Source organism: Triticum dicoccoides, chromosome 1B (assembly GCF_002162155.2).
Source record: "Triticum dicoccoides isolate Atlit2015 ecotype Zavitan chromosome 1B, WEW_v2.0, whole genome shotgun sequence".
In the NCBI taxonomy this organism is placed as follows: domain Eukaryota; kingdom Viridiplantae; phylum Streptophyta; class Magnoliopsida; order Poales; family Poaceae; genus Triticum; species Triticum dicoccoides.
Genome location: NC_041381.1, coordinates 201,772,131 through 201,798,281, shown reverse-complemented (window position 1 = coordinate 201,798,281; position 26,151 = coordinate 201,772,131). Strand labels below are relative to the sequence as shown.

The 26,151-nt window shown below is 48.6% G+C and overlaps 1 protein-coding gene across 1 annotated transcript; it reads left to right on the top strand.

Annotated features, from left to right (window-relative positions):
* The first annotated feature begins 23,193 nt into the window (after positions 1 to 23,193).
* On the top strand, positions 23,194 to 25,669 carry LOC119303730 (selenoprotein H-like). The gene is made up of 4 exons (XM_037580870.1): positions 23,194 to 23,580; positions 24,755 to 24,851; positions 24,995 to 25,054; positions 25,272 to 25,669. Exons 1-4 carry the CDS (start codon positions 23,258 to 23,260, stop codon positions 25,350 to 25,352), a joined length of 561 nt encoding a protein of 186 aa, XP_037436767.1. The 5' UTR covers positions 23,194 to 23,257; the 3' UTR covers positions 25,353 to 25,669.
* Positions 25,670 to 26,151: the final 482 nt, after the last annotated feature.

Below are 26,151 nucleotides of genomic sequence, written 5' to 3'. Positions count from 1 at the left end.
GGGCTTCTTCGCGGGAGTGACAACTTGCTTGTCATTCTACTTGAAGTTCCCTTTCTTTCCCTTTGCCCTTTTATTGAAACTAGAGATCTTGTCAATCATCAACACTTGATGTTCTTTATTGATTTCTACCTTCGTTAATTTTACCATCACGAAGAGCTCGGGAATCATTTTCGTCATCCCTATACTATAGTTCATCACGAAGTTCTACTAACTTGGTGATGGTGACTTCAGAACTCTGTCAATCACTATCTTATCTCGAAGATTAACTCCTACTTCATTCAAGCGATTGTAGTACCTAGACAATCTGAGCACATGCTCACTAGTTGAGCAATTCTCCTCCATCTTTTAGCTATAGAACTTGTTGGAGACAACATATCTCTCAACTCGGGTATTTGCTTGAAATATTAACTTCAACTCCTGGAACATCTCATATGGTCCATGACGTTCAAAACGTCTTTGAAGTCCCGATTCTAAGCCGTTAAGCATGGTGCACTAAACTATCAAGTAGTCATCATATTGAGCTAGCCAAACATTCATAACGTCTGCATCTGCTCCTGCAATACGTCTGTCACCAAGCGGTGCATCAAGGACATAATTCTTCTGTGTAGCAACGAGGATAATCCTCAGATCATGGATCCAATCCGCATCATTGCTACTAACATCTTTCAACACAGTTTTCTCAAGGAACATATCAAAATAAACATATGAAAGCAACATCGCGAGCTATTGATCTACAACATAATTTGCAAAATACTACCAGGACTAAGTTCATGATAAATTTAAGTTCAATTAATCATATTACTTAAGAACTCCCACTTAGATAGACATCTCTCTAATCATCTAAGTGATCACGTGATCCAAATCAACTAAACCATAACCGATCATCACGTGAAATGGAGTAGTTTTCAATGGCGAACATCACTATGTTGTTCATATCTACTATATGATTCACGCTCGACCTTTCGGTCTCAGTGTTCCGAGGCCATATCTGCATATGCTAGACTCGTCAAGTTTAACCTGAGTATTCTGCGTGTGCAAAACTGGCTTGCACCCGTTGTAGATGGACGTAGAGCTTATCACACTCGATCATCATGTGGTGTCTGGGCACGACGAACTTTGGCAACGGTGCATACTCAGGGAGAACACTTTTATCTTGAAATTTAGTGGGAGATCATCTTGTAATGCTACCGTCAATCAAAGCAAGATAAGATGCATAAAAGATAAACATCACATGCAATCAATATAAGTGATATGATATGGCCATCATCATCTTGTGCTTGTGATCTCCATCTCTGAAGCACCGTCATGATCACCATCGTCACCGGCGCGACACCTTGATCTCCATCATAGCATCATTGTCGTCTCGCCAACTATTGCTTCTATGACTATCGCTACCGCTTAGTGATAGAGTAAAGCAATTACAGGGCGATTGCATTGCATACAATAAAGCGACAACCATATGGCTCCTGCCAGTTGTCGATAACTCGGTTACAAAACATGATCATCTCATACAATAAAATATAGCATCACGTCTTGACCATATCTCATCACAATATGCCCTATAAAAACAAGTTTGACGTCCTCTACTTTGTTGTTGCAAGTTTTACGTGGCTGCTATGGGCTAAGCAAGAACCGTTCTTACGTACGCATCAAAACCACAACGATAGTCCGTCAAGTTAGTGTTGTTTTAACCTTCTCAAGGACCGGGCGTAGCCACATTCAGTTCAACGAAAGTTGGAGAAACTGACACCCTCCAGCCACCTGTGTGCAAAGCACGTCGGTAGAACCAGTCTCGCGTAAGCGTACGAGTAATGTTGGTCCAGGCCGCTTCATCCAACAATACCGCCGAACCAAAGTATGACATGCTGGTAAGCAGTATGACTTGTATCACCCACAACTCACTTGTGTTCTACTCGTGCATATAACATCAACGCATAAAACCTAGGCTCGGATGCCACTGTTGGAGAACGTAGTAATTTCAAAAAAAAATCCTACGCACGCGCAAGATCATGGTGATGCATAGCAACGAGAGGGGGAGTGTATCTTCATACCCTTGAAGATCGCTAAGCGGAAGCGTATATCAACGCGGTTCATGTAGTCGTACGTCTTCACGATCCGACTGATCCAAGCACCGAACGCACGGCACCTCCGAGTTCTGCACACATTCAGCTCGATGACGTCCTTGCCTTCTCGATCCAGCAAGACGGGCGAAGTAGTAGATGAGTTCCGGCAGCACGACGGCGTGGTGACGGTGTTGGTGAAGAACAATCTCCGCAGGGCTTCGCCTAAGCACTACGGAAACTATGACGGAGGATAAACTAGAGGGGACGGGGTTGCCGGCACACGGCTTGGTGTTTCTTGATGTGTCTTTGGTGCTAGCCCTGCCCCTCTATTTATATGTTGAGCCTTGGGGTCGAAACTTGGAGTAAAAGCCTCCACAAAGTCGGTTTCACCCGAAAGGCAAGAGTCCTTCTTGGACTCCAGGGCCAGACGCTAGGGTTCCCGGCGTCTGGCCCCTGGACTCCGCAAAACTTCCTTTTGCGCTTTCCAAAAACCTTGTGGGCTTTCCCCTTTGGCCCAAATAACGTGTTCTCGTACCCAAACATTTCGAGAAACATCCGGAACCCCTTCCGGTGAATTCTGGAACCCTTCCGGAGACTAAACAACATTATCCCATATATTAAACTTCATCTCCGGACCATTCCGGAGTTCCTTGTCATGTCCGTGATCTCATCCGGGACCCCGAACAACATTCGGTCACCAACATACATAACTCATATAATACTATATCGTCAACGAACGTTTAAGCGTGCGGAACCTACGGGTTCGAGAACTATGTAGACATGACCGAGACATTTCTCTGCTCAATAACCAATAGCGGAACCTGGATGCCCATATTGGCTCCTACATATTCTACGAAGATCTTTATCGGTTAAACCGCATAACAACATACGTTGTTCCCTTTGTCATCGGTATGTTACTTGCCCGAGATTCGATCGTCGGCATCTCAATACCTTGTTCAATCTCGTTACCGGCAAGTCTTTTTACTCGTTCTGTAATACATCATCCCACAACTAACTTATTAGTTGCAATGCTTGCAAGGCTTATAGTGATGTGCATTACCGAGTGGGCCTAGAGATACCTCTCCGACAATCGGAGTGACAAATCCTAATCTCGAAATACGCCAACCCAAAAAGTACCTTCGGAGACACCTGTAGAGCACCTTTATAATCACCCAGTTACGTTGTGATGTTTGGTAGCACACAAAGTGTTCCTCCGATAAACGGGAGTTGCATAATCTCATAGTTATAGGAACATGTATAAGTCATGAAGAAAGCAATAACAACATACTAAACGATCAAGTGCTAAGCTAACGGAATGGGTCAAGTCAATCACATCATTCTCCTAATGATGTGATCCCGTTTAATCAAATGACAAATCTTTGTCTATGTCTAGGAAACATAACCATATTTGATCAACGAGCTAGTCAAGTAGAGGCATACTAGTGACACTCTGTTTGTCTATGTATTCACACATGTATCACGTTTTCGGTTAATACAATTCTAGCATGAATAATAAACATTTATCATGAAATAAGGAAATAAATAATAACTTTATTATTGCCTCTAGGGCATATTTCCTTCATGTTTATTATTCATGCTAGAATTGTATTAACTGGAAACTCAGTACATGTGTGAATACATAGGCAAAACAAAGTGTCCCAAGTATGCCTCTACTTGACTAGCTCGTTAATCAAAGATGGTTATGTTTCCTCGCCATAGATATGTGTTGTCATTTGATGAATGGGATCACATCATTAGAGAATGATGTGATGGACAAGACCCATCCATTAGCTTAGCATAATTATCGTTAAGTTTTATTGCTGTTGCTTTCTTCATGACTCATACATGTTCCTCTAACTATGAGATTATACAACTCCTGAATACCGGAGGAACACCTTGTGTGCTATCAAACATCACAACGTAACTGGGTGATTATAAAGATGCTCTAAAGGTGTCTCCGAAGGTGTTTGTTGGGTTGGCATAGATCGAGATAAGGATTTGTCACTCCGTGTATCGGAGAGGTATCTCTGGGCCCTCTCGGTAATGCTCATCACTATAAGCCTTGCAAGCAATGTGACTAATGAGTTAGTTGCGGGATGAAGCATTATGGAACGAGTAAAGATACTTGCCGGTAACGAGATTGAACTATGTATGAAGATACCGACGATCGAATCTCGGGCAAGTAACATACGGATGACAAAGGGAACAACGTATGTTGTTATGCGGTTTAACCGATAAAGATCTTCGTAGAATATGTAGGATCAAATATGAGCATCCAGGTTCCGCTATTGGTTATTGATCGGAGATGTGTCTCAATCATGTCTACATAGTTCTGAACCCGTAGGGTCCGCACGCTTACCGTCCGACGATGATTTGTCTTATGAGTTATGTGTTTTGGTGACCGAAGTTTGTTTGAAGTCCCGGATGAGATCACGGACATGACGAGGAGTCTCGAAATGGTCGAGAGGTAAAGATTGATATATTGGAAGGTGGTATTCGGACACTAGAGGGTTCCGGAGTGTATCGGGTACAAAGCGGAGTACCGGAGGGGTTGCTGGAACTCCCCGGTGGAAGATATGGGCCATATGGGCCATGGGAGGGAGGCTAACCAGCCCACAAGGGGCTGGTGCGCCCCCCACAAGGGAGGAGGCCAAATTGGACTAGGGAAAGAGGGCGCTACCCCCCTTTCCTTCTCCTACTCCCTCTCCTTCCCCCTTTCCACCTCCGTAAGAAGGAAACAAGAGAAGGGGCTGAATCCTACTAGGAGTGGAGTACTAGTAGGACTCCCCCTCAATTGGCACGCCCCTGGTGGCCGGCCTCCTCCTCCCTCCTTTATATACGGGGGCAGGGGGCACCCCAAAGACACAACATTGTATTAGTCGTGTGCGGTGCCCCCTCCACTGTTTACTCCTCCGATAGTATCATCGTAGTGCTGAGGCGAAGCCCTGCGCGGATCACATCATCAACACCGTCATCACGACGCCGTGCTGACGAAACTCTCCCTCGACCCTCTACTGGATCAAGAGTTCGAGGGACGTCATCGAGCTGAACGTGTGCTGAACTCGGAGGTGCCGTACGTTCGGTACTTGGATTGGTTGGATCGTGAAGACGTTCGACTACATCAACCGTGTTAACTAACACTTCCGCTTTCAGTCTAGGGTACGTGGACACACTCTCCCCCTCTCGTTGCTATGCATCTCTTAGATAGATCTTGCGTGATCGTAGGGATTTTTTTTGAAATTGCATGCTACGTTCCCCAACAATAAACTCCTTCCGGCCCATATAAGATGTTAATTCATCTAATATGTGAGTATATTAGATGTTATAAGATATTATAAAAGAGTGTTGTACTACATCATTGTGCAATTGTTATTTAGCTTCTAATATTAACTTGGTGCTTTTAGGTACATATGTCATCGGTAAAGATCCGCGCTTCGACCCTTTCTGCGTATGGGGCAATGAGATATCGATGAACCAGCATCAGGTGAGGAAGCTGATAAAGATTGTTAGTAAAATGGGTCAAAAGATGACAATTAAACTATTTGTTTGCACTTTATCTAGTACAACAGCAAACTGCAAGATGGTAAGTAAGAACTCTGCAGCCTTCTTTTTACTGCCCATAATGAGTTGTGTCAGATGACAATGTCTAAATCTTTTTCCTTTGTAGTGGTTGCCAAAGTAGTTTACTCAAGATTACCTCTCAAACTACATGATTGGTGGGCATGCAAAGGTTAAAGTATTTCTACCAGAACACGATGATTATCTAGATGTTTTCGTGAAGACCGTGAAGGATGGGCGGCCGACCATCACAAGGGGTTGAACTGGAGTTGTGTGTGCCTTCTGCATGGAGGAGGGCACAATATGGGCATTCCGCTTCACCTTGTTCAGCAACCAGAATGTATTTCGCCTCTTCCTTTACCGTCTTTAATAGTACAAGTATACAACTGTGGTTCATCATTATTTATTTGGTTCTTATGTAATTGTTGAACATATGTACCTATGAATTGAATAATGCATTGGTTGTTTGAACCTGATGGATATGAATAAAGCTATAGCATACATTCAAATTCAAATCTGGTACAATTTGAAATAGCAGCAATTAAATTACGGTGAAATTGCGCTCTCCAGGTCGTTACGGCACACACGGTTGGTAAAACACAAACGTTTGCGATATACACCATAATCCGACACGGTTCACAGAGAGGAAACGTGTGCAAGCATGCACACAGTTGCCGTTTGTAAGGTGTGTGCGATGTTAGACAATATCACAAACGGTGCGGGCAAACTAAACATTTGTGATAGTTCCCTTATCGTACATGATTCACAACCATGAACTATTTCTGATGAAGTATACATCGTAAATGTTGCACCACAAAATAGCGTGTGCGATGTTGTCGTGTGCGATGTTGTCGTGTACGACGATGTTACGACGGTCCGATGTTTCATAATCCTAGCCGACGCTCGTACGACTATTAGCTAATCTTCTTAATTAGTTATCGCATACGGTTTGGGAAAAGCAAACGTGTGTGATTGTATGCTTATCATACATGTTCTATAATAGGGAACCGTTTGTGATGGGCCGCGCATCGTAAACGTAGCACCACTGAGGGAGTCCCGGACTAGGGTTTGTACAGATAGCCGAACTATCATCATCGGCCAGACTCCAAGACTATAAAGATACAAGATTGAAGACTTCGTCCCGTGTCCGGATGGGACTTTCCTTGGCGTGGAAGGCAAGCTTGGCGATACGGATATGTAGATCTCCTACCTTTGTAACCGACTCTGTGTAACCCTAGCCCTCTCCGGTGTCTATATAAACCGGATGGCCTTAGTCTGTAGGACGAACAACAATCATACCATAGGCTAGCTTCTAGGGTTTAGCCTCCTTGATCTCGTGGTAGATCTACTCTTGTAACCCACATCATCAATATTAATCAAGCAGGACGTAGGGTTTTACCTCCATCAAGAGGGCCCGAACCTGGGTAAAAACATCGTGTCCCTCGTCTCTTGTTACCATCCGCCTAGACGCACAGTTCGGGACCCCCTACCCGAGATCCGCCGGTTTTGACACCGACATTGGTGCTTTCATTGAGAGTTCCTCTGTGTCGTCACCGATAGGCTCGATGGCTTCTTCGATCATCAACGACGTTGCAGTCCAGGGTGAGACCTTCCTCCCCGGACAGATCTTCGTATTCGGCGGCTTCGCACTGCGGGCCAATTCGCTTGGCCAGCTGGAGCAGATCGAAGGCTATGCCCCTGGCCGTCAGGTCAGATTTGGAAGTTTGAACTTCATGGCTAACATCCGCGGGGACTTGATCCTCGACGGATTCGAGCCACAGCCGAGCGTGCCGTACTGTCACGATGGGCATGATTTAGCTCTGCAGCCAGACAGTACCCTGGAGGCCGCACTCGAACCCGCTCTGATCTTCGACTCGGAGCCGGCTGCGCAGACCAAGGATGGATGGCTAGACACCACCTCAGGGGCTGCAACCTCTACGGCGATAGAGCCGAACACTGATCTTGTCCCCCATGAAACTCGTGACTCCGAGGTGCCGGACTCCTTGCCGGACTCCGGTCCTCCCGCGCCCCCTCCAGTCGAATCCGATTGGGCGCCGATCATGGAGTTCACCGCGGCGAACATCTTTCAACACTCACCTTTTGGCGACATCTTGACTTCGCTAAAGTACCTCTCGTTATCAGGAGAGGCCTGGCCGGATTGCGGCCAGGACGGTTGGCATGCGGACGACGAAAAAATTCAGAGCCCACCCACCACCCACTTGGTAGCCACTGTCGATGATCTAACCGACATGCTAGATTACGACTCTGAGGACATCGATGGTATGGACAACGATGCCGGAGACGATCAAGAACCAGCGCCCACCGGGCACTGGAAAGCCACCTCTTCATACGACATATACATGGTGGATATCCCAAAGGATGGGAACGGCGAAGGAATAGCGGAGGATGACCCCTCCAAGAAACAGCCCAAGCAACGGCGTCAGCGGCGCCGCTCTAAATCCCGCCATAGCAAGAATGAGGATTTCGGCACCGGAGACAATAATACACCGGATAGTGCCGAAGACAACCCACTCCATCAAGATCCAGCACAGGAGGAGGGGGACGCCAGCCCTCATGAGAGAGTGGCCGAAGAAGAGGTAGAGGACTATATGCCTCCCTCTGGAGACGAGGCAAGCCTCGACGATGACGAATTCGTCGTGCCTGAGGATCCCGTCGAACAGGAGCGTTTCAAACGCAGGCTTATGGCCACGGCAAACAGCCTCAAGAAAAAGCAGCAGCAGCTTAGAGCTGATCAAGATCTGCTAGCCGACAGATGGACCGAAGTCCTCGCGGCCGAAGAGCATGAACTTGAACGCCCCTCCAAAAGCTACCCCAAATGTAAGCTGCTCCCCCGATTAGAGGTGGAGGCATATGATCCCGCTTCACCAGGAGACAATACGGCTGATCGACCACCCTGTGGTCGCGACAGAGAGGCCTCAAGGCCCTTCACTAGACCCGTACCCCGGCATCACTCGAAAAGCACAAGGCCACAGGGGAACACTCCGGACCTGCGCGACATATTGGAGGATAAGGCAAGACAATCAAGATCGATCTATGGATCATGTGGGCGCCCCACGATACGTGACGATCACCGTCACCCCGGACACAGTAAGTCCGGCCGGGCCGAACACAACAGACAAAGCTCTTTTGAGCTCCGTCGCGATATCGCCCAGTACAGAGGCGCTGCACACCCACTGTGCTTCACAGATGAGGTAATGGATCATCAAATCCCAGAAGGGTTTAAACCCGTCAATATTGAATCCTATGATGGCACAACAGACCCCGCGGTCTGGATCGAGGACTATCTCCTCCACATCGACATGGCCCGCGGAGATGATCTCCATCAAATATCTCCCACTCAAACTTAAAGGACCAGCCCGGCACTGGCTTAACAGCTTGCCAGCAGAGTCAATCGGGAGTTGGGAGGACCTGGAAGCCGCATTCCTCGATAACTTCCAAGGCACGTACGTGCGACCACCAGATGCAGATGACCTAAGCCACATAATTCAGCAGCCAGACGAATCAGCCAGACAATTCTGGACACGGTTCTTAACCAAGAAAAACCAAATCGTCGACTGTCCGAATGCCGAGGCCCTCGCGGCCTTCAAGCATAACATCCGCGACGAGTGGCTTGCCCGGCACCTGGGACAGGAAAAGCCAAAATCCATGGCAGCCCTTACATCACTCATGACCCGCTTCTGTGCGGGTGAGGACAACTGGCTAGCACGCAGCAACAACCTCAACAAAATTTCTGGCAGTCCGGATATCAAGGACCGTAGTGGCAGGTCGCGTCGCTACAAACACAAACGCCACATTAACGGTGATAACAGTGAGGATACGACAGTCAATGCCGGATTCAGAGGCTCTAAACCCGGTCAACGGAAAAAGCCATTCAAAAGAACAACTCAGGGTCCGTCCAATTTGGACCGAATTCTCGACTGCTTGTGCCAGATATATGGCACCCCTGAAAAGCCAGCTAACCACACCAATAGGGACTGTTGGGTGTTCAAGCAGGCAGGCAAGTTAATTGCCGAAAACAGCGACAAGGGGCTACATAGCGACGACGAGGAAGAGACCCGACCACCGAACAATAGAGGACAGAAGGGTTTCCCCCCACAGGTGCGGACGGTGAACATGATATATGCCATGCACATACCCAAAAGGGAGCGGAAGCGTGCACTCAGGGATGTATACGCGATGGAGCCAGTTGCCCCGAAGTTCAATCCATGGTCCTCTTGCCCGATCACCTTTGACCGAAGGGACCACCCCACCAGCATTCGCCATGGTGGGTTCGCCGCATTGGTTCTAGACCCAATCGTCGACGGATTTCATTTCACCAGAGTCCTGATGGACGGCGGTAGCAGCCTAAACCTGCTTTATCATGACACGGTGCGCAAAATGGGCATAGACCCCTCAAGGATTAAACCTACCAAGACGACCTTTAAAGGCGTCATACCAGGTGTAGAAGCCAATTGTACAGGCTTAGTTACACTGGAAGTGGTCTTCGGATCCCCGGATAACTTCCAAAGCGAGGAGTTAATCTTCGACATAGTCCCATTCCGCAGTGGCTATCATGCCTTGCTCGGACGTACCGCGTTCGCAAAGTTCAACGCGGTGCCGCACTACGCATACCTCAAGCTCCAGATGCCAGGCCCTAGAGGAGTCATCACGGTCAACGGAAACACTGAACGCTCCCTCCGAACGGAGGAGCATACAACGGCTCTCGCGACAGAAGTACAAAGCAGCCTTTTAAGGCAATTCTCGAGTCCGGCTACCAAGCGGCCAGACACAGCTAAGCGTGCCTGGAGTAACCTACAACACGACCACCTGGCACGTTCTGAGCACGCGTAGCAGTGCGGCCCCAACCCCAGCCCCTGTAAAACATTAAGACAGACCCTTCGCGTACTTCATCACGCTCTGAAGATACATTGGGCATGGGGCAAGGGGCTCGACCATGATAAGCCCAGACTGCGGCTCAACCGCACCAGGGGCTCTTAAGTGTGTCGTTTCTTTTTCTTTTCCTTTTATTTTCTACCTACAGGACTCCATTCGTCAGAGGCCCTGTCCGGCAGCAGACATGCCGAACCCACGATACAACAGCCAGGGAAGGAGAAAGGCTACAACGAAAATCCAGGTGGTCTCCATTATGAGCATTAAATCTGTTTTATGCATTATTCCGTAGCCTACCCTTGGAGGGGGACATGTTAAACAGTCCCATCCCTTGCTTACCGCACCACTTGTATCGTCCTGCACTTATAGCAGTTTTTATTTGAATAAAGCGATGCAGGACATTTTTGCTTCTAATTGCATTTCTTTCTTACACATATGTTCATCTATGACATGTTGCATTCATACATTTTGGTACAGCTAAATACACCAGGGGCTTATGTTTCCCTTGTTATGGTGTGATAAGTCTGAACACTTTCACAAGTGCGGCACCCCGAACTTATAGCATTATATGCATCGGCTCCGAATCATGTTCTTGGGTCAATAGTTGGGTTTGCCCGGCTCCCATGTTTTGGTACCTTACGTTTCGTTTTATCGGCTAAGGTAGCACTGGGAGAACCACTGCGATTGCGCCCCAGTTGAGCTGGGTTAACGCCTCAGTGGAGAAAGCTAAAACTGACCGTCATGATGAGGCGAGAGCTAGTCGCTGTTCGAGAGGTTCTTTGCGGGTCCCTAAAGACTTATGCCGCTTCGAGCGAGGAGACGGATTCTGTCCGGCCAAGGCGTGGATAGCGCCCCAAATTCGGCCTTCCGAAAACTAGGGGCTTCGCCGAAATTTAAAATTATAGAATTCTATGGCTAAGTGAGAGTGTTCAAGCATTATAAGTCCGGTTGCCTTGTTCGTTGTGTTGAGCGCCTTCCTAGATGGACCCAAAAATGGGAACAAGAGCACTCGAGTTTATCCCGAACACCCCAGCACTCGTGGCATGGGGGCTGAAGCCGATGACTTGCCATCTCTCAGATTTGATAAACAGCCGCACAGAAGGTAATATTTTAAATTAACAAGCGTTGCTTAGCGCATATGAACCAAGTTTTCAGCGCACAGGATAACAAAATGCGAGTCTACTCAAATATTACATCTTTGGAGCACTCACCCGCAATAGTGCGGGCGCCCTTCAGCACACTCCTATAATACATCTCGGGCGTGCGATGCTCCTTGCCCTCTGGTGGGGGGTCCGTCACAAGCTTCTGGGCATCCATCTTGCCCTAGTGCACCTTTGCGCGGGCAAGGGCCCGACGCGCACCCTCGATACAGGCGGAGTGCTTGATAACTTCAACCCACGGGCACGCGTCCACCAGCCGCCGCACCAGGCCGAAGTAGCTCCCAGGCATAGCCTCGTTAGGCCACAGCCGAACTATGAGGCCCTTCATGGCCTGTTCGGCCGCCTTGTGGAGCTCGACCAGCTACTTTAGCTGGTCGCTAAGGGGCACGGGATGTCCGGCCTCAGCATACTGAGACCAGAAGACCTTCTCCGTTGAGCTCCCCTCCTCGGCCTGGTAGAATGCGGCAGCATCGGACACGCTGCGGGGAAGATCTGCGAACGCTCCTGGAGAGCTCCGAATTCGGGTAAGTGACAGATAATTAACACTCACATGCTTACTTTGCATGAAAAATGCCTTACCCGCTGCTATTTTCTTCACCGCCTCTATCTCCTGGAGGGCCTTGTAGGCTTCGGCCTTAGCGGCTTTGGCACTCTCAAGAGCCATTGCAAGCTCAGACTCTCGAGTTTTCGAGTCACGCTCCAGGCTCTCGTGTTTCTTCACGAGATCCTGGAGATCTTGCTGTACCTCCGCCACCCGCGCCTCCTGTTTCTCTCGCTCGGTGCGCTCCGCAGCCGCATTGCATTCGGCCGCGGCCACCGCCTCCTTCAGGGTCGCCACCTCGTTCGTGGCCCCTGCAATACCCCAGTTATCCTTGTCATTTTTCTTGCAACCAAAATCCTTTTCTGTAAGGTACAATTTTCATAAGGTATTACTCACCTTCTTTTTCCTTGAGCTGCTTCTTGGCATGGTCGAGCTCGTTCTCGGACCGCTCGAGGTTTTCCTTCAAAGTTTTGACCTCCGCAGTCAGTGCGGCAGAGGTCAGCAGCACAGCCTGCAATCCCATATTGACATATTTTCATGACTCCTGCAATTATCTTTCTAAAGATCCTCAGTCCGGCTTTTCTTTCCGAACACCGAATCGAGCATCAGGGGCTACTGTCTATGCGGTACCATTTTACATATATTGAAATTCTTACCTCAAAGCCTGTTAGAAGGCTGTTGCAAGCTTCGGTCAGCCCGCTCTTGGCAAGCTGAACCTTCTGAATCACCGCACTCATAACAGTGCGGTGTTCCTCTTCGATGGAGGCGCCGTTGAGCACCTCCAGCAAATTATCCGGCACCTCCAGTTGGACGGAGGCAGCCGGCGTCACGGTCTTGCCCTTCTTACGAAGGGGTTGCCCGCCGGACTCCGGAGCCACTATGGGTTCCGAGGCTGAGTCCGGTGCAAAGTCCGGGAGGTTGTCCTGCGACACCTCTGGGGCCCTCTCCTCCTCGTGGGTCCCTTCCTGGGATCCCACCTCGGCATCGTCCGCATCACGGGGGGTGGAGGCAGTCGGAAGAGAATCCATATCCGACGCCCCTAAGGACCCGCTCGACGAAGTGGGCAGATCATCCTTAGGCGGACTGCAGGGTTGTATGCGGCATTAGAAAGACATAATGTGGCGGAAAACGAAAACCTTGAAGTTATTCGGGAGTCCGGATACTTACGATCTCGCCAGAGGCTTGGCCCTTAGAGGCCAGTCCTCGTCATCGTCACTAGCGTTGGCGGAACAGTCCGGGGGAAGAGTTTTTCCCCTCTTGGACCCTTTGGCCTCCCTTGTTGGGGAGGCCTTCCTTTTCTTCCCTCCCCCCGCTGGGGGAGAGGCTTTCTTCTTCTCCTCCTCGCCTTGGTGGGAGGAGTCGGCCTCGGATTCATCGTCCGATAGCACCTGAAAACGGGAACTCTACCGAGTCCCCGTGGCCTTCTTCTTGGCCTTCTTCTCCGGCACCACGTGGGGTGCCGGAGCCAGCAGCCCTGTTAGACAGGCGTCAGCTGGGTCCTCTGGCAATGGGGCCGGACAGATAGCCTGTGCGGCCTTCTTCAGCCAGTCCTGTCAAAGGAAAGGGAGTTTAGATCCCGCATAGAGTCAAACTATGAATAACAAGCGTCCCGTAAAGGACAATATCACTTACCTCGTCAGCTGGACACTGCGAGCTGAATCCGCGATCTTCGGTAGCGGATGCGGGAGCCTCGGCGCCCTTGAACAACACCTTCCAGACCTCTTCGTACGTAGTGTCGAAGAGCCCATTCAAAGTCTAGTGCTGTGCCGGATCGAACTCCCACATATCGAAGCCCCGTCGTTGGCACGGGAGAATCTGGCGGATGAGCATGACCTGGACTACGTTGACAAGCTTGAGCTTCTTGTCCACCAGCTTTTGGACGCAGGCTTGGAGTCCGGTCAGCTCCTCCGAATCGCCCCAAATCTGGCCGCTCTCTTTCTAGGAGGTGAGCCATGTGGGGATGCCAGATCTGAATTCGGGGGCCGCTGCCCATTCGGGATCACGCGGCTCAGTGATGTAGAACCACCCCGATTGCCACCCCTTAATGGTTTCCACGAAAGTACCCTCCAGCCACGTAATGTGGGACATCCTGCCCACCATGGCGCCTCCGCACTCCGCTTGGCTGCCCTTCACAACCTTCGGCTTGACACTGAAGGTCTTGAGCCACAAGCCGAAGTGGGGCTGGATGCAGAGGAAGGCCTCGCACACGACGACAAATGCCAAGATGTTGAGGATAAAATTCGGGGCCAGATCATGGAAATCTAGGCCGTAGTAGAACATGAGCCCCCGGACAAAGGGATGAAGTGGGAAGCCCAGTCCGCGGAGGAAATGGGGAAGGAATACTACCCTCTCATGGGGCCTAGGGGTGGGGATGAGCTCTCCCTCGTCGGGGAGCCGATGCGCGATGTCGCTGGACAAGTATCCGGCGCTGTGCATCTTCTGGATATGCCCCTCCGTGACGGAGGAGGCCATCCACTTGCCTCCCGCTCCGGACATGTTTGGAGAAGGTTGAGGTGAGATGTGCGGGCTTGGGCGCTAGAGCTCGAGTTCGCAGAGATGGATAAGCCAAGGAGGAAGAAGGCGCAGGTAAAAAGGTTGGATCTTTATCCCCTTATATGGGCGGACGGAAACACGCGTCCCCAGCAGCCTGGTAAAACTCGCTTATCCCCCAAGCGTCGCGATTGATGGCGCGGTTGGGTTACCCATGTCCGTATTGATGGGAATCCCGGAATAAGGGGAACACGATCTCTGCTTCGACAAGACGTGCCAAGGAAACCGCCTAGCTAAACGCGCTGAGATGGAACAATAAAAACAATTTGAAGGCTTGGTAGTGGTGTGACATTACGCCACAAAATACGTCAGCAGATTGAACTTGTGTAATATTATTCTCTCTACGGGTGTATGTGGAATTTATTTTGCAGAGCTGGACACTATCCTGGTGTTCACAATCTTTTATAAATTATTCGGAGGAGGAACCCGCCTTGCAATGTCGAAGACAACATGCGCGCCAGACACGCCGTCATTGAAGCCTAGTTCAGGGGCTACTGAGGGAGTCCCGGACTAGGGGGTGTCCGGATAGCCGAACTATCATCATCGGCCGGACTCCAAGACTATGAAGATACAAGATTGAAGACTTCGTCCCGTGTCCGGATGGGACTTTCCTTGGCGTGGAAGGCAAGCTTGGCGATACGGATATGTAGATCTCCTACCTTTGTAACCGACTCTGTGTAACCCTAGCCCTCTCCGGTGTCTATATAAACCGGATGGCCTTAGTCTGTAGGACGAACAACAATCATACCATAGGCTAGCTTCTAGGGTTTAGCCTCCTTGATCTCGTGGTAGATCTATGTAACGCCCTCGATGCAGCTATAGCTCCCACGTGTCGAGGCACGACTTAGAGACATAACCGCATTGAAAGCAATGTCGCAAGTCAGGCAATCATTACAACATCCCATGTAATACATAATAAAGGGGGAGATAACATAGTTGGCTTACACTCGCCATGTCACATCAGAGTACATAAATAACATCCATCAAACAAACACTCATGGCCCGACTACGGCGCCAAAATAGAAAAGAACCCAACGTGCGACAAGGCCCTGAATCGATCCCCAACTAGGCACCACTATTGATCATCGGGAAAGGAAACATAATAACACTGAGAGTCCTCGTCGAACTCCCACTTGAGCTCGTACTCGTCACCTGGAGCGAAAACACCTGGACCTGCATCTGGAGTTATAGTATCTGTGAGCCACAGGGACTCAGCAATCTCGCACCCTCGCGATCAAAACTATTTAAGCTCATAGGAATGGATAAGGCAAATATAGGTGGAGCTGCAGCAAGCGACTAGCATATGTGGTGGCTAACTTATACGCAAAAGAGAGCGAGAAGAGAAGGCGAAGCACGAGCGAGAAGCTAAAGGAACATCCTGCGCAAGCATAACTCCAACACCGTGTCCACTTCCCAGACTCCGCCGAGAAGGGGCCATCACGGTAACACACACGGTTGATTCATTTTAATTAAGTTTAGTTCAAGTAATCTACAACCGGACATTAACAAATTCCCATCTGCCCATAACCGCGGGCACGGCTTTCGAAAGTTCAATCCCTGCAGGGGAGTCCCAACTTAGCCCATGACAAGCTCTCACGGTCAACAAAGGAATAGACCTCCTCCCAAGACGTTCCGATCAGACTCGGTATCTCGGTAACTCAAGACACTTCGACAGGTTAAAACAAGACCAGCAACACCGCCCGAATGTGCCGACAAATCCCGATAGGAGCTGCACATATCTCTTTCTCAGGGCACACTCAGATTGTCCTAGGTACGGGTAGGCCAGCCCAGAGTTGCCCCTGGTGGCCACCGGTAGCTGACAGGTGGACCAACACTCAGAGGAGCACTGGCCCGGTGGGGGTAAAATAAGATGACCTTTGAGTCTGCAGAACCCAAGGGAAAGAAAAGGCTAGGTGGCAAATGGTAAAACCAAGGTTGGGCATTGCTGGACAAGCTTTAATCAAGACGAAATATCAAGGGGTTCCCATTATAACCCAACCGCGTAAGGGACGCAACAATCCGGGAACATAACACCGATATGACGGAAACTAGGGCGGCAAGAGTGGAACAAAACACTAGGCGAGAGGCCAAGCCTTCCACCCTTTACCAAGTATATAGATGCATTAAGACAACATAGCAATATAATGATATCCCAACAAGTAAAATAAATGTTCCAACAAGGAACGGCTCCAATCTTCACCTGCAACTAACAACGCTATAAGAAGGGCTGAGCAAAGCGGTAACATAGCCAATCAACGGTTTGCTAGGACAATGGTGGGTTAGAGGTTCAACATGGCAATTGGGAGGCTGACAAGCAAAAGGTAGGCATCGTAGCAGTGGCAAAGCAAAAGAGCGAGCAAACTAGCATAGCAAAGATAGTAGTGATTTCGAGGGTATGATCATCTTGCCTGCACAGTTGTCAGAGTTGACTGGATCCTCACAAGCAAACTCAACGGGCTCCTCGGTAGCGAACTCGTCTCCCGGCTCTACCCAACAAGACAAACAAGCAACAAGGATACAATCAACCACGGGCAAGACCAAGCAATATAATGAAATGACGATATGCTATGCGGGATGCGATGCGGGATGCAAAATGCAAGATATGACAGGAAATGCATGAACCTGGCATCAACTTGGAAAACCAAGTGTGCCACTGGATAGAGGGGATGAATCGCTTGAAAACGGTATAAAGATCATTGGAATCGGAGCTACGGTTTGGAAATGGCGAGCGTTTTACGAAACGAACCGATCTGCGATATACAGCAAGTAGGCTCCTAAATGCAACGAAATGAACATGCTACAGCCACCAAACATGAAAACAAAATACATGGCAGTGATGTACACAAGATGGTTAACAAAACACTAGCACTGAGCCATAGGCAAATTCATCCATTAAGAGGTTCAAACAAGCGTGGCAGAAATGAATATGCAAAACAGATTCCAGACTTAGTGAAATTAACACTAGCCTGAAATTTCAGATCACGATGCTCTCTTCGGAGCAGCAAAACAACATGATAGATGACCTGAACATGACAAGTAAGAACATGGCATGGAGCTACTCAACAAGCTTAACAAAACACCCAAAGTGACCTGGGGCCAAAAGGGATCACAAAATATATTAACGGGCACACGAACATAGCTAAAACACAATCAGTTTTCAGACTTAGTGAAAACTGAGACATGCAGAAATTTAACTCGCGAAGGCATGTAAACGAGCTCGATGCACTCACTACGGTGCAAGTCATGGCAAGGAAAGCATATAGCCAGCAAGAAGGCACAATATGCTAGCTACACATGGAAAGAACAAAGGCATAGCATGCATGGATCACTAACAATAGCACCGGCGAAATCGCAAACGAGTTGACGATCTGCCCAGATTAACAACGAAGCAAAAGTTGAGCTCGATTGAGTCAACCTAGAGCACTCCACATATGAAAACAAAGACATAGATGGATAGAGCATAACATAAATATCAAAATTCCCTTACTGATCATCCTCAAAAGAGGCACGGACCACTAGGAAACAAGCTGGACATATAGCATCATGAACTAAAATATCCCAAACTTAGTGAAAATCACTAAGTCCCTGAAATCAGCAATCTCAGGTACCTCCCTTCGCAAGCTTGCACAAGACAACACACACATCCTAAAAATGCATGGGTGGCACCTCTGGAAAGAATACAAAATGCTTAACAATTCATCCTAAAGGGGCACAGGCATATCATGCACGAATTAAACATAGCAAAAATGACAAAAGTGCAAGATGAACTAACGGATCTGCAATCTACTCATGAAGCCTTCTTCTAATAGCATTTTGGGCAACAAGACGACCTCAAATACAAATGATGCAATGGGATGAAATGATGTACATGTCGAGGCGAAGATTTTGATATATCATATGCCTAAAACGGAGCTACGGTTGCAAAGTTACAGGACCTCGAACAGAGCAACTTGGATCAAAATTTTCGGGACTTAGAAAAAAATCGGGGGTTAGGGTTTACTGTTCACGCGACCGGATCTGGATCGGGCGAGGCTCTCAGAGCCCGAGGATCGCCGGGGCCTCGCCGGCTTTGAGGCCCGTGGTGGCCGATGGCGAGGGAGGAGGCGGTGGCCGGCGACGTGAGGAGGAGGCGGTGGCCGGCGACGACGGCGCCCGGGCGGCGGACGGCGGCGGGGAGCGGCCGGGCGGCGGGCGGCGAGGTGCCCGCGGCGGCGGCGACCTCCGTCTGGGGCAGCGATGGCGCCCGCGGCGGCGGCCGGCCGGGGAGAAGACGGCGGCGGGGCGCGGAACAAGGCGCGGCGGCGGATCGGGCCGCGGGGGCCCCGCACGGGCCTCGCGGGCCCGCGGGCGGCGGCGAACTGGGGACCGGGCGGCGGCCACTAGGAGGCCAACACGTGGCGGCGGACGGGGAGGCCGGACATGTCCGTCGGCGGCGGTTGTGTCCGGCGGCGGCGGGAGGAGTTGGATCTCCTTTTTTTTCGGAGGAGGACGGGGAGGAATCTGAGATCCGAAAGGGGGGTGTATATATAGGCATAAGTGGAGCTAGGAGAGTCCAAATGAGGTGCGGTTTTCGCCCACGCGATCGTGATCGAACGATCTAGGACATGGAGCAGAGTTTGGTGGGTTTTGGAACAAATTTGGGGGGTGTTGGGCTGCAACACACACGAGGCCTTTTCGGTCCCTCGGTTAACCGTTGGAGTATCAAACGAAGTCCAAAAGGTACGAAACTTGACAGGTGGTCTACCGGTAGTAAACCAAGGCCGCTTGGCAAGTCTCGGTCCAATCCGGAAATGTTTAATTCCCAAACACGAAAGAAAGCTAGAAATGACCACCGGAGGAGAACGAAGCGCCGGAATGCAAAACGGACAACGGGGAAAATGCTCGAATGCATGAGATGAACACGTATGCAAATGCAATGCACATGATGACATGGTATGAGATGCATGAAAACGAAAACAACACACGTTGACAAAGACCCGAACCCGAGAAATAAATATAACTTGACACCGGAAACGGCAAGAGTTGGAGTACAAATAGGGAAAGTTACATCTGGGGCATTACAATCTACTCTTGTAACCCACATCATCAATATTAATCAAGCAGGACGTAGGGTTTTACCTCCATCAAGAGGGCCCGAACCTGGGTAAAAACATCGTGTCCCTCGTCTCCTGTTACCATCCGCCTAGACGCACAGTTCGGGACCCCCTACCCGAGATCCACCGGTTTTGACACCGACAACCACAGAATACCGACTGCGATGGTAATGCGAGCACAAACGAGTAGGAGTACCGTATATGCATCTTGGCTCCCTATCCCCGACGGTTTCTGGGTCGTGTGGGAAGGACCACCTATCGCCCACACTCACTTGGCGATGGTTCTAAATGCCGTTGCGGAAAGGGGTTAAAAACCGTTTGTATAGCACCGACGTATACCAGTGAGGGCGACAAGGCGGCTGTGGAGCTCCTCATCTCCTGTGTGCGTGCTTCGACGATAACCATCTTGGGTGGAGATCAAGACAGGTTGCAGTAGTTGGTGCTCCTTGTCGACTTCTAGTTGCGCCTTTTTTGGGGTTCTTGTGTGCTGGCCCGCGCGCCATGTTGTCGGTTGTGGTTGATTAAAACTTCTTTGTTGATGTCATGTCTGATGTGCTACCTATCTGTATGTGCTACTTGGTTGCATGGTGTCTTTATTAATTTAAAGTCGGGCTGCGGCCTTCTCTCTAAAAATGTAGGTCAGTGGGGGCGCTGATGAGAGGCGGTCTAGAGCGAGCAAGCCGCGGGAGTGGGGAGTCGGTGGTGCGGTGTGGTTTCACGGGAGAATCCGTATGGCACGGTCTAGAGGAAGACACGGGGAGACACCACGATGTCGCGTGAGCAACCTCTCCCGCGACCGCCCTTCATAGCCATTGCAGGAGGTAGAGATGTGAGGGTGGGCAGCGGGCTAACCCTAGGGTGTGGCGGGTTCGGGACTCGTGGTAGTGCATGTGTTGCTTGAGGCAGAGACAGGGGTGGGTGGGCTACTCCTCGGTTCGTGACAAAAATTTGTGATAGGTGAAAATAAATCGACGAGGGAAGAGAGAAAAATCGATGGGGGAGAGGAGGGGGCGTTCAATCGGTGGCCAGAGAGCTAGATGTACCATCTCCAACTCCCCTTTAATAGTAGAGATTTCAGGATTTGTTTCCTTAAAAAATTGAATGTTCATTATGCTCTATAATTTCGATACTATTCCATAACAAATCAAGTGGGTACATAATGATTTACATGTTATTCTTCTTAAAATTTGTTATTTGTTTCCTAAAGTAAATTGCATTGATGGGAGAGATCAGTTGATTTGCCTAAGTTAGGAAAGTTAGATCCGTGATCTTTTGCATGTTAAGAAAGTGCCGGTTTGCAAGGAAAGAGTGAAGAGAAAAATAAACCGGTAGATATGAAAACCAACATGGAGAAAGTGGTGGGAGGTCACATTTGTTCCGGTGCCCCCAGGCCCAGTTGTTTTGGAGTTGTCTTAGGGATTGGTTGGATGTGTCGTGGGCTCCTTCTAACTTTGCTGGTCTGAGGGCGCTAGTGTCCCCCCCCCCTGTCTGGGCAGTTCAGGAGGTTGTTTTGGGTTGGCTTCTCTGCCATGTGTTGGACCCTGTGGACGACCAGAAACAAGTTTACAGTCGAACAAGTGTTCCCTAATAAGGTGGTTGATTGTGTTTTCAAACTTTAATCTTTTTGCAGCAGTGGAAATATCTGATTAAAGAGGGCGCCAAGGCGGATGTGGAGCTCCTCATCTCCCGTGTGCGTGCTTTGACGATAACCATCTTGGGTGGAGATCGAGCCAGGTTGTAGTAGTTGGTGCTCCTCGTCGACTTCTAGTTGTGCCACTCTTGGGGTTCTTGTGTGCTGGCCCGCGTGCCATGTTGCCGGTTGTGGCCGATTAAAACTTCTTTGTTGATGTCATGTCTGATGTGCTACCTATTTTGTCTGTGCTACTTGGTTGCCTGGTGTTTAAAGTCGAGTCACGGCCGTTTCTCTAAAAATGTAGGTCAGTGGGGGCGCAGATGAGAGGCGGTCTAGAGCGAGCAAGCCGTCAGCGTGAGGAGTCGGCGATGCGGTGTGGTCTCACGGGAGAATCCGTATGGCGCGGTCCAGAGGAAGACACAGGGAGACACCATGATGTCGCGTGAGCAATCTCTCCCGCGGCCGCCCCTCATAGCCATTGCAGGAGGTAGCGATGTGAGGGTGGGCGGCGGGCTAACCCTAGGGCGCGGCGGGGTCGGGACTCATGGTAGTGCATGCATTGCTTGAGGCAGAGAGGGGTGGGTGGGTTGCTCCTCGGGTTCGTGACAAAAATTTGTGATAGGTGAAAATAAATCGATGAGGGAAGAGAGAAAATCGATGGGGGAGACGAGGGGGCGTTCAATCGGTGGCCAGAGAGCTAGATGTACCATCTCCAACTCCCCTTTAATAGTAGAGATTTCAGGATTTGTTTCCTTAAAAAATTGAATGTCCATTATGCTCTATAATTTTGATACTATTCCATAACAAATTAAGTGGGTACATAATGATTTACATGTTATTTTTTTTAAAATTTCTTATTTGTTTCCTTAAAATATGTAATTTGTTTCCTAAAGTAATTTGCATTGATGGGAGAGATCAGTTGATTTTGGGTAAGTTAGGAAAGTTAGATCCATGATCTTTTGCACGTTAAGAAAGTGCCGATTTGCAAGGAAAGAGTGAAGAGAAAAATAAACCGGTAGATATGAAAATCAACATGGAGAAAGTGGTTGGAGGTGATGCGAAAATAAACTAGTGGAAGGGCTATGTTTTTAGGTGGTTCTTCAAGTCTTGTTGGGGTTTATGTCCTGCTCAGAAAGACGAGACGATGGCGGCTTGTCGAAGATGGAATAAGGTTCTCCCCGCCTAGCCCCCGTCTCGGTTGTGCGTCTAGCATCGTCTGAGGGCGTGTGGAGGTTGGATCCTTTTGATCTAAACTTCTCTTCAACGGCGGCGGTTGTTGTTCTGGTGTGTTGGTCATATGTGGCCTTATCACGACGACCTTCCGACTGTCTACTACAACAAGGTGTGCCAAGCTCCGGCGAGGGAGGGGTGATGACGGCGGCGCACCTCCGGCTTGCTTTAGTGCTTGTAGTCGTCGTTAGGTGGTCTATAAATTTGGATGCAATTTTTAATATTTTTGGTGTTAGCTGTATTACTGTATAAAAGATGAATAGATTTGAAGTTTCTTGAAAAAAATGGAAGCAAGTCCGTGCGCTCGAAAAAAAGAAAGATCTACTCGTGGTCATTGCCAAAACATGAACGTGCCGTGGGTTGTGGAGTGGAAACGGCCCATGTTCCTTCATCTCCCGCCCCTACTGCCCAATTGGCGGCAAACTGTCTCCCACGCGCGCCCTTTTCACATTCTCCACCATCTTCTTCTATAAGATACAATCTCTTTCCTCCGCGAAAACCGAAGAGCCGAACACCCACCACAATCCACTAACCAAGCGATGCCTCCCAAGCGCAAGTCCCCGGTTGCGACGGCGGCGGCCCCCGCAATGCCGCCTAGGATGACCCGGAGCATGGCAGCCGGGAAGCGGGGCGCCGACGCTCCGCCCAAAAAGGAGGAAGCAGTGGCGGCGCCGGCGGCGGCCGGGGAGAAGGGCAGGAAGAAGGCCAAGAAGGAGGTGTCTGCGGTGGAGACGGTACTGTCGCCTCCTGCAGCGGCCAAGCAGAAGGTGAAGAAAAATGCCAAGAAGGAGGTGGCGGCGGCCGCGGTAGATGATAGCGGTGCTGGCGCTGAAAGCGGGAAGCGCGTCATCGTCGAGGCTTGGTAAGTGCTTGCGCCGGTGCACGTGACAGTTAGGTTTTGCTTTTTGTGATTATTATGGACGATTTTAACTGATTTATGGTCGGATTTAACGGGACTTTCGGTACGATTAATGGATGAAAAAGGTGTTGTTTAAGATTATTATTTCGTACTTTAGATGGGGAAAAGGTTGAAACTGATTTTAGGGGTAAGATGAACGGACTGATATTCAGCAGATCTGTTATTTCCACTTCTTTTTTATTAAAATATGCTGCTGCTTGCAGACGGTTCCACACGGGAACTACTTCTACTCTTCTTGAATTTCATCACATATTCACTCTGTAGTTAACCATGGCAAAAATCAAGATGTGTGATTTAAATGGGATGTATCGTGCATGATCATGATCAAATAGGTTCCAATTTGTAAATAAATATAATATGATTCACAAGTCGGAATATATTAGGTTACTGTTGTAAAATGTGGTTAATAATGTGAAACATCAGCTGAAAATGTAAGTTTCATTCTGCCAGTTGCCATCTTAACCATTATCCAAACATCATGTTAGATTAAATACGTCCATTAAGCTGGCTTGGAGAATCATATCTTTGCAACACTTGTTGACTTGTTGAATAGTTGGTACCGAAAGAAGGTTATGCCATCGTCTTTTTCTGGTTCTAAAAAGTCCTCTCCTTTGGTGGCTTTCTGGCAACAGTCTTTTGTTTCTTTCACACCAATTTCAATATAATGATGAAATGATTCTGAGTAACAAGGGTGGTAGAATACCCCCATTCGCGCTCTCTTTAACTGCATCTTGTTTCCATTACTGTAATTTGATATAAGGCAACTACACCCAAAACAACCTGTTCTTTATTGTTTCCTGGAGATATTTCTCTTCTTATGATTACTTATGTAGGAAACTGGAGTAGTGAATTGTAGTTGGCTGGATGCAACCATTGTTCTGTATCATCCACTAAAAAGCCATTGTTTTCTACCTTGATACTCAAAATATTTCTGACATGGTTACATTTAATCTGAACATACCTTAGACTCAAAGCATGCACTTCAATATCCTTGGTCATTTAAATAATCTGCAAGACTTCTCCAGCTGTCTGTATGCTCAATACTGTAAACTCAGTAAGCTCTGCAGTTATGGTTGTTCTTTCCTCTTACTGATTGCTTGTTTGTTGAACTCTCCAGCACCCAGTGCCAACAGTTCAAGAGAAGAGCTTTAAAGGTGAAGGAGGATCTTGAAAGTGCTGTCCCTGGGGTTTCTGTGACAATCAACCCTGAAAAGGTATCTTCACTGTGTTTCATCTAGACAATCATCAACTTCGCCACATCTTTTTTGGCCTATTTTTCGTGTATATTGATCTTTTAATTGGCATCTTTTTGTGTATATCTACAGCTGAATTGCCATATCTTTCTGTCTTTTTTCAGCCACGCCGTGGATGCCTTGAGATACGGGAGGAAGGTGGTGATGTGTTCATTTCACTGCTGGTAATCTTAACTGTCTCTGGGTTAATTTCTGAACCATACTACACTGATCAGATAACAAAGAACCTTATTTTCCTGGGAAAGCTTTCTAACTATAATCCAAATTCTTGGTTTGTTCCAGTTTGATGGTTTCATACTAGCCAACAACTTAGAGAACCTAAACTTGTTGCACAGCTTGATGACACTCCAAATATTTTTAATGCTGAAAATTGACATGCAGAACATGCCACGGCCCTTCAAAAAGATGAAGGAGCTCGACATGGACAAGGTTATCAAGGACATTGCCCAGAAAATTGCTTGAATCTGGCGTGGCATTAATGTATGGATGCCCTCCTTTTGCAATTGAAGTTTATGGCTTATTTTGTGTGGGAACTTGGTATTGCAGTGGCCGTAGAATGTGGGATCAGTGTTTCGTTATTGTGCCCTATGTGGGCTAAGACATGCTGAAATGATCGCAGTGGCAATGGATATTACTCCTCCCTCGGTTGCCCTTGTGTTATGTGCTTCCTGTCCTGAAGCCTTGGTTGGTCTTAATATTTGGGTACCTATATGTTCTACGTCTCCAGCCGATGCTGTAACCTTTCTATGACAAATTGGTCAACTGAGAGATATAACTCACAAATAGTCCTTGTGCAGTAACATTGTCTTTTTTTCAACGTATAAACAAGCTTGTCGCTTGTAAATAAAACTAGAAGGGGACGCATGCTTCGTTGTGCCTCCAATGGGTCGGCACACTTCTTCTGCCTTTGTTTGCATGGACAAAAATCATGGCCTAACGTGGTGACACAGACTGATGTCTGTTTTGCTGTCTACTTTGATCCATTCCAGCCCAAAATTTGACTAGGTTTGTGTCTACGTGGACATGCTGCGAACACCTGCCCACCAGTTGCATACAATCTTCACTCTACCCTTTCCTCTCCCAAATCTTGCGCCTGACAACAACAACCTCTACCATTTCCTCTCCCAAATCTTGCGCCCAACAACAACAAAGAAGTCTTTAGTCCCAGAGTTGGGGTAGACTAGAGGTGAAACTCATAAGATCTGTCACATGGATAGCAACTTCCACGCACCCTTGTCCATGGAAAGTTCTTTGGTGATAC

Coding starts and splice junctions, on each gene's coding strand:
- LOC119303730 (XM_037580870.1), top strand. CDS start 23,258: ATGCCTCCCAAGCGCAAGTCCCCGGTTGCGACGGCGGCGGCCCCCGCA. Junction 23,581..24,754: donor CGCGTCATCGTCGAGGCTTG/GTAAGTGCTTGC, acceptor TGAACTCTCCAG/CACCCAGTGCCAACAGTTCA. Junction 25,055..25,271: donor ATGTGTTCATTTCACTGCTG/GTAATCTTAACT, acceptor ATTGACATGCAG/AACATGCCACGGCCCTTCAA.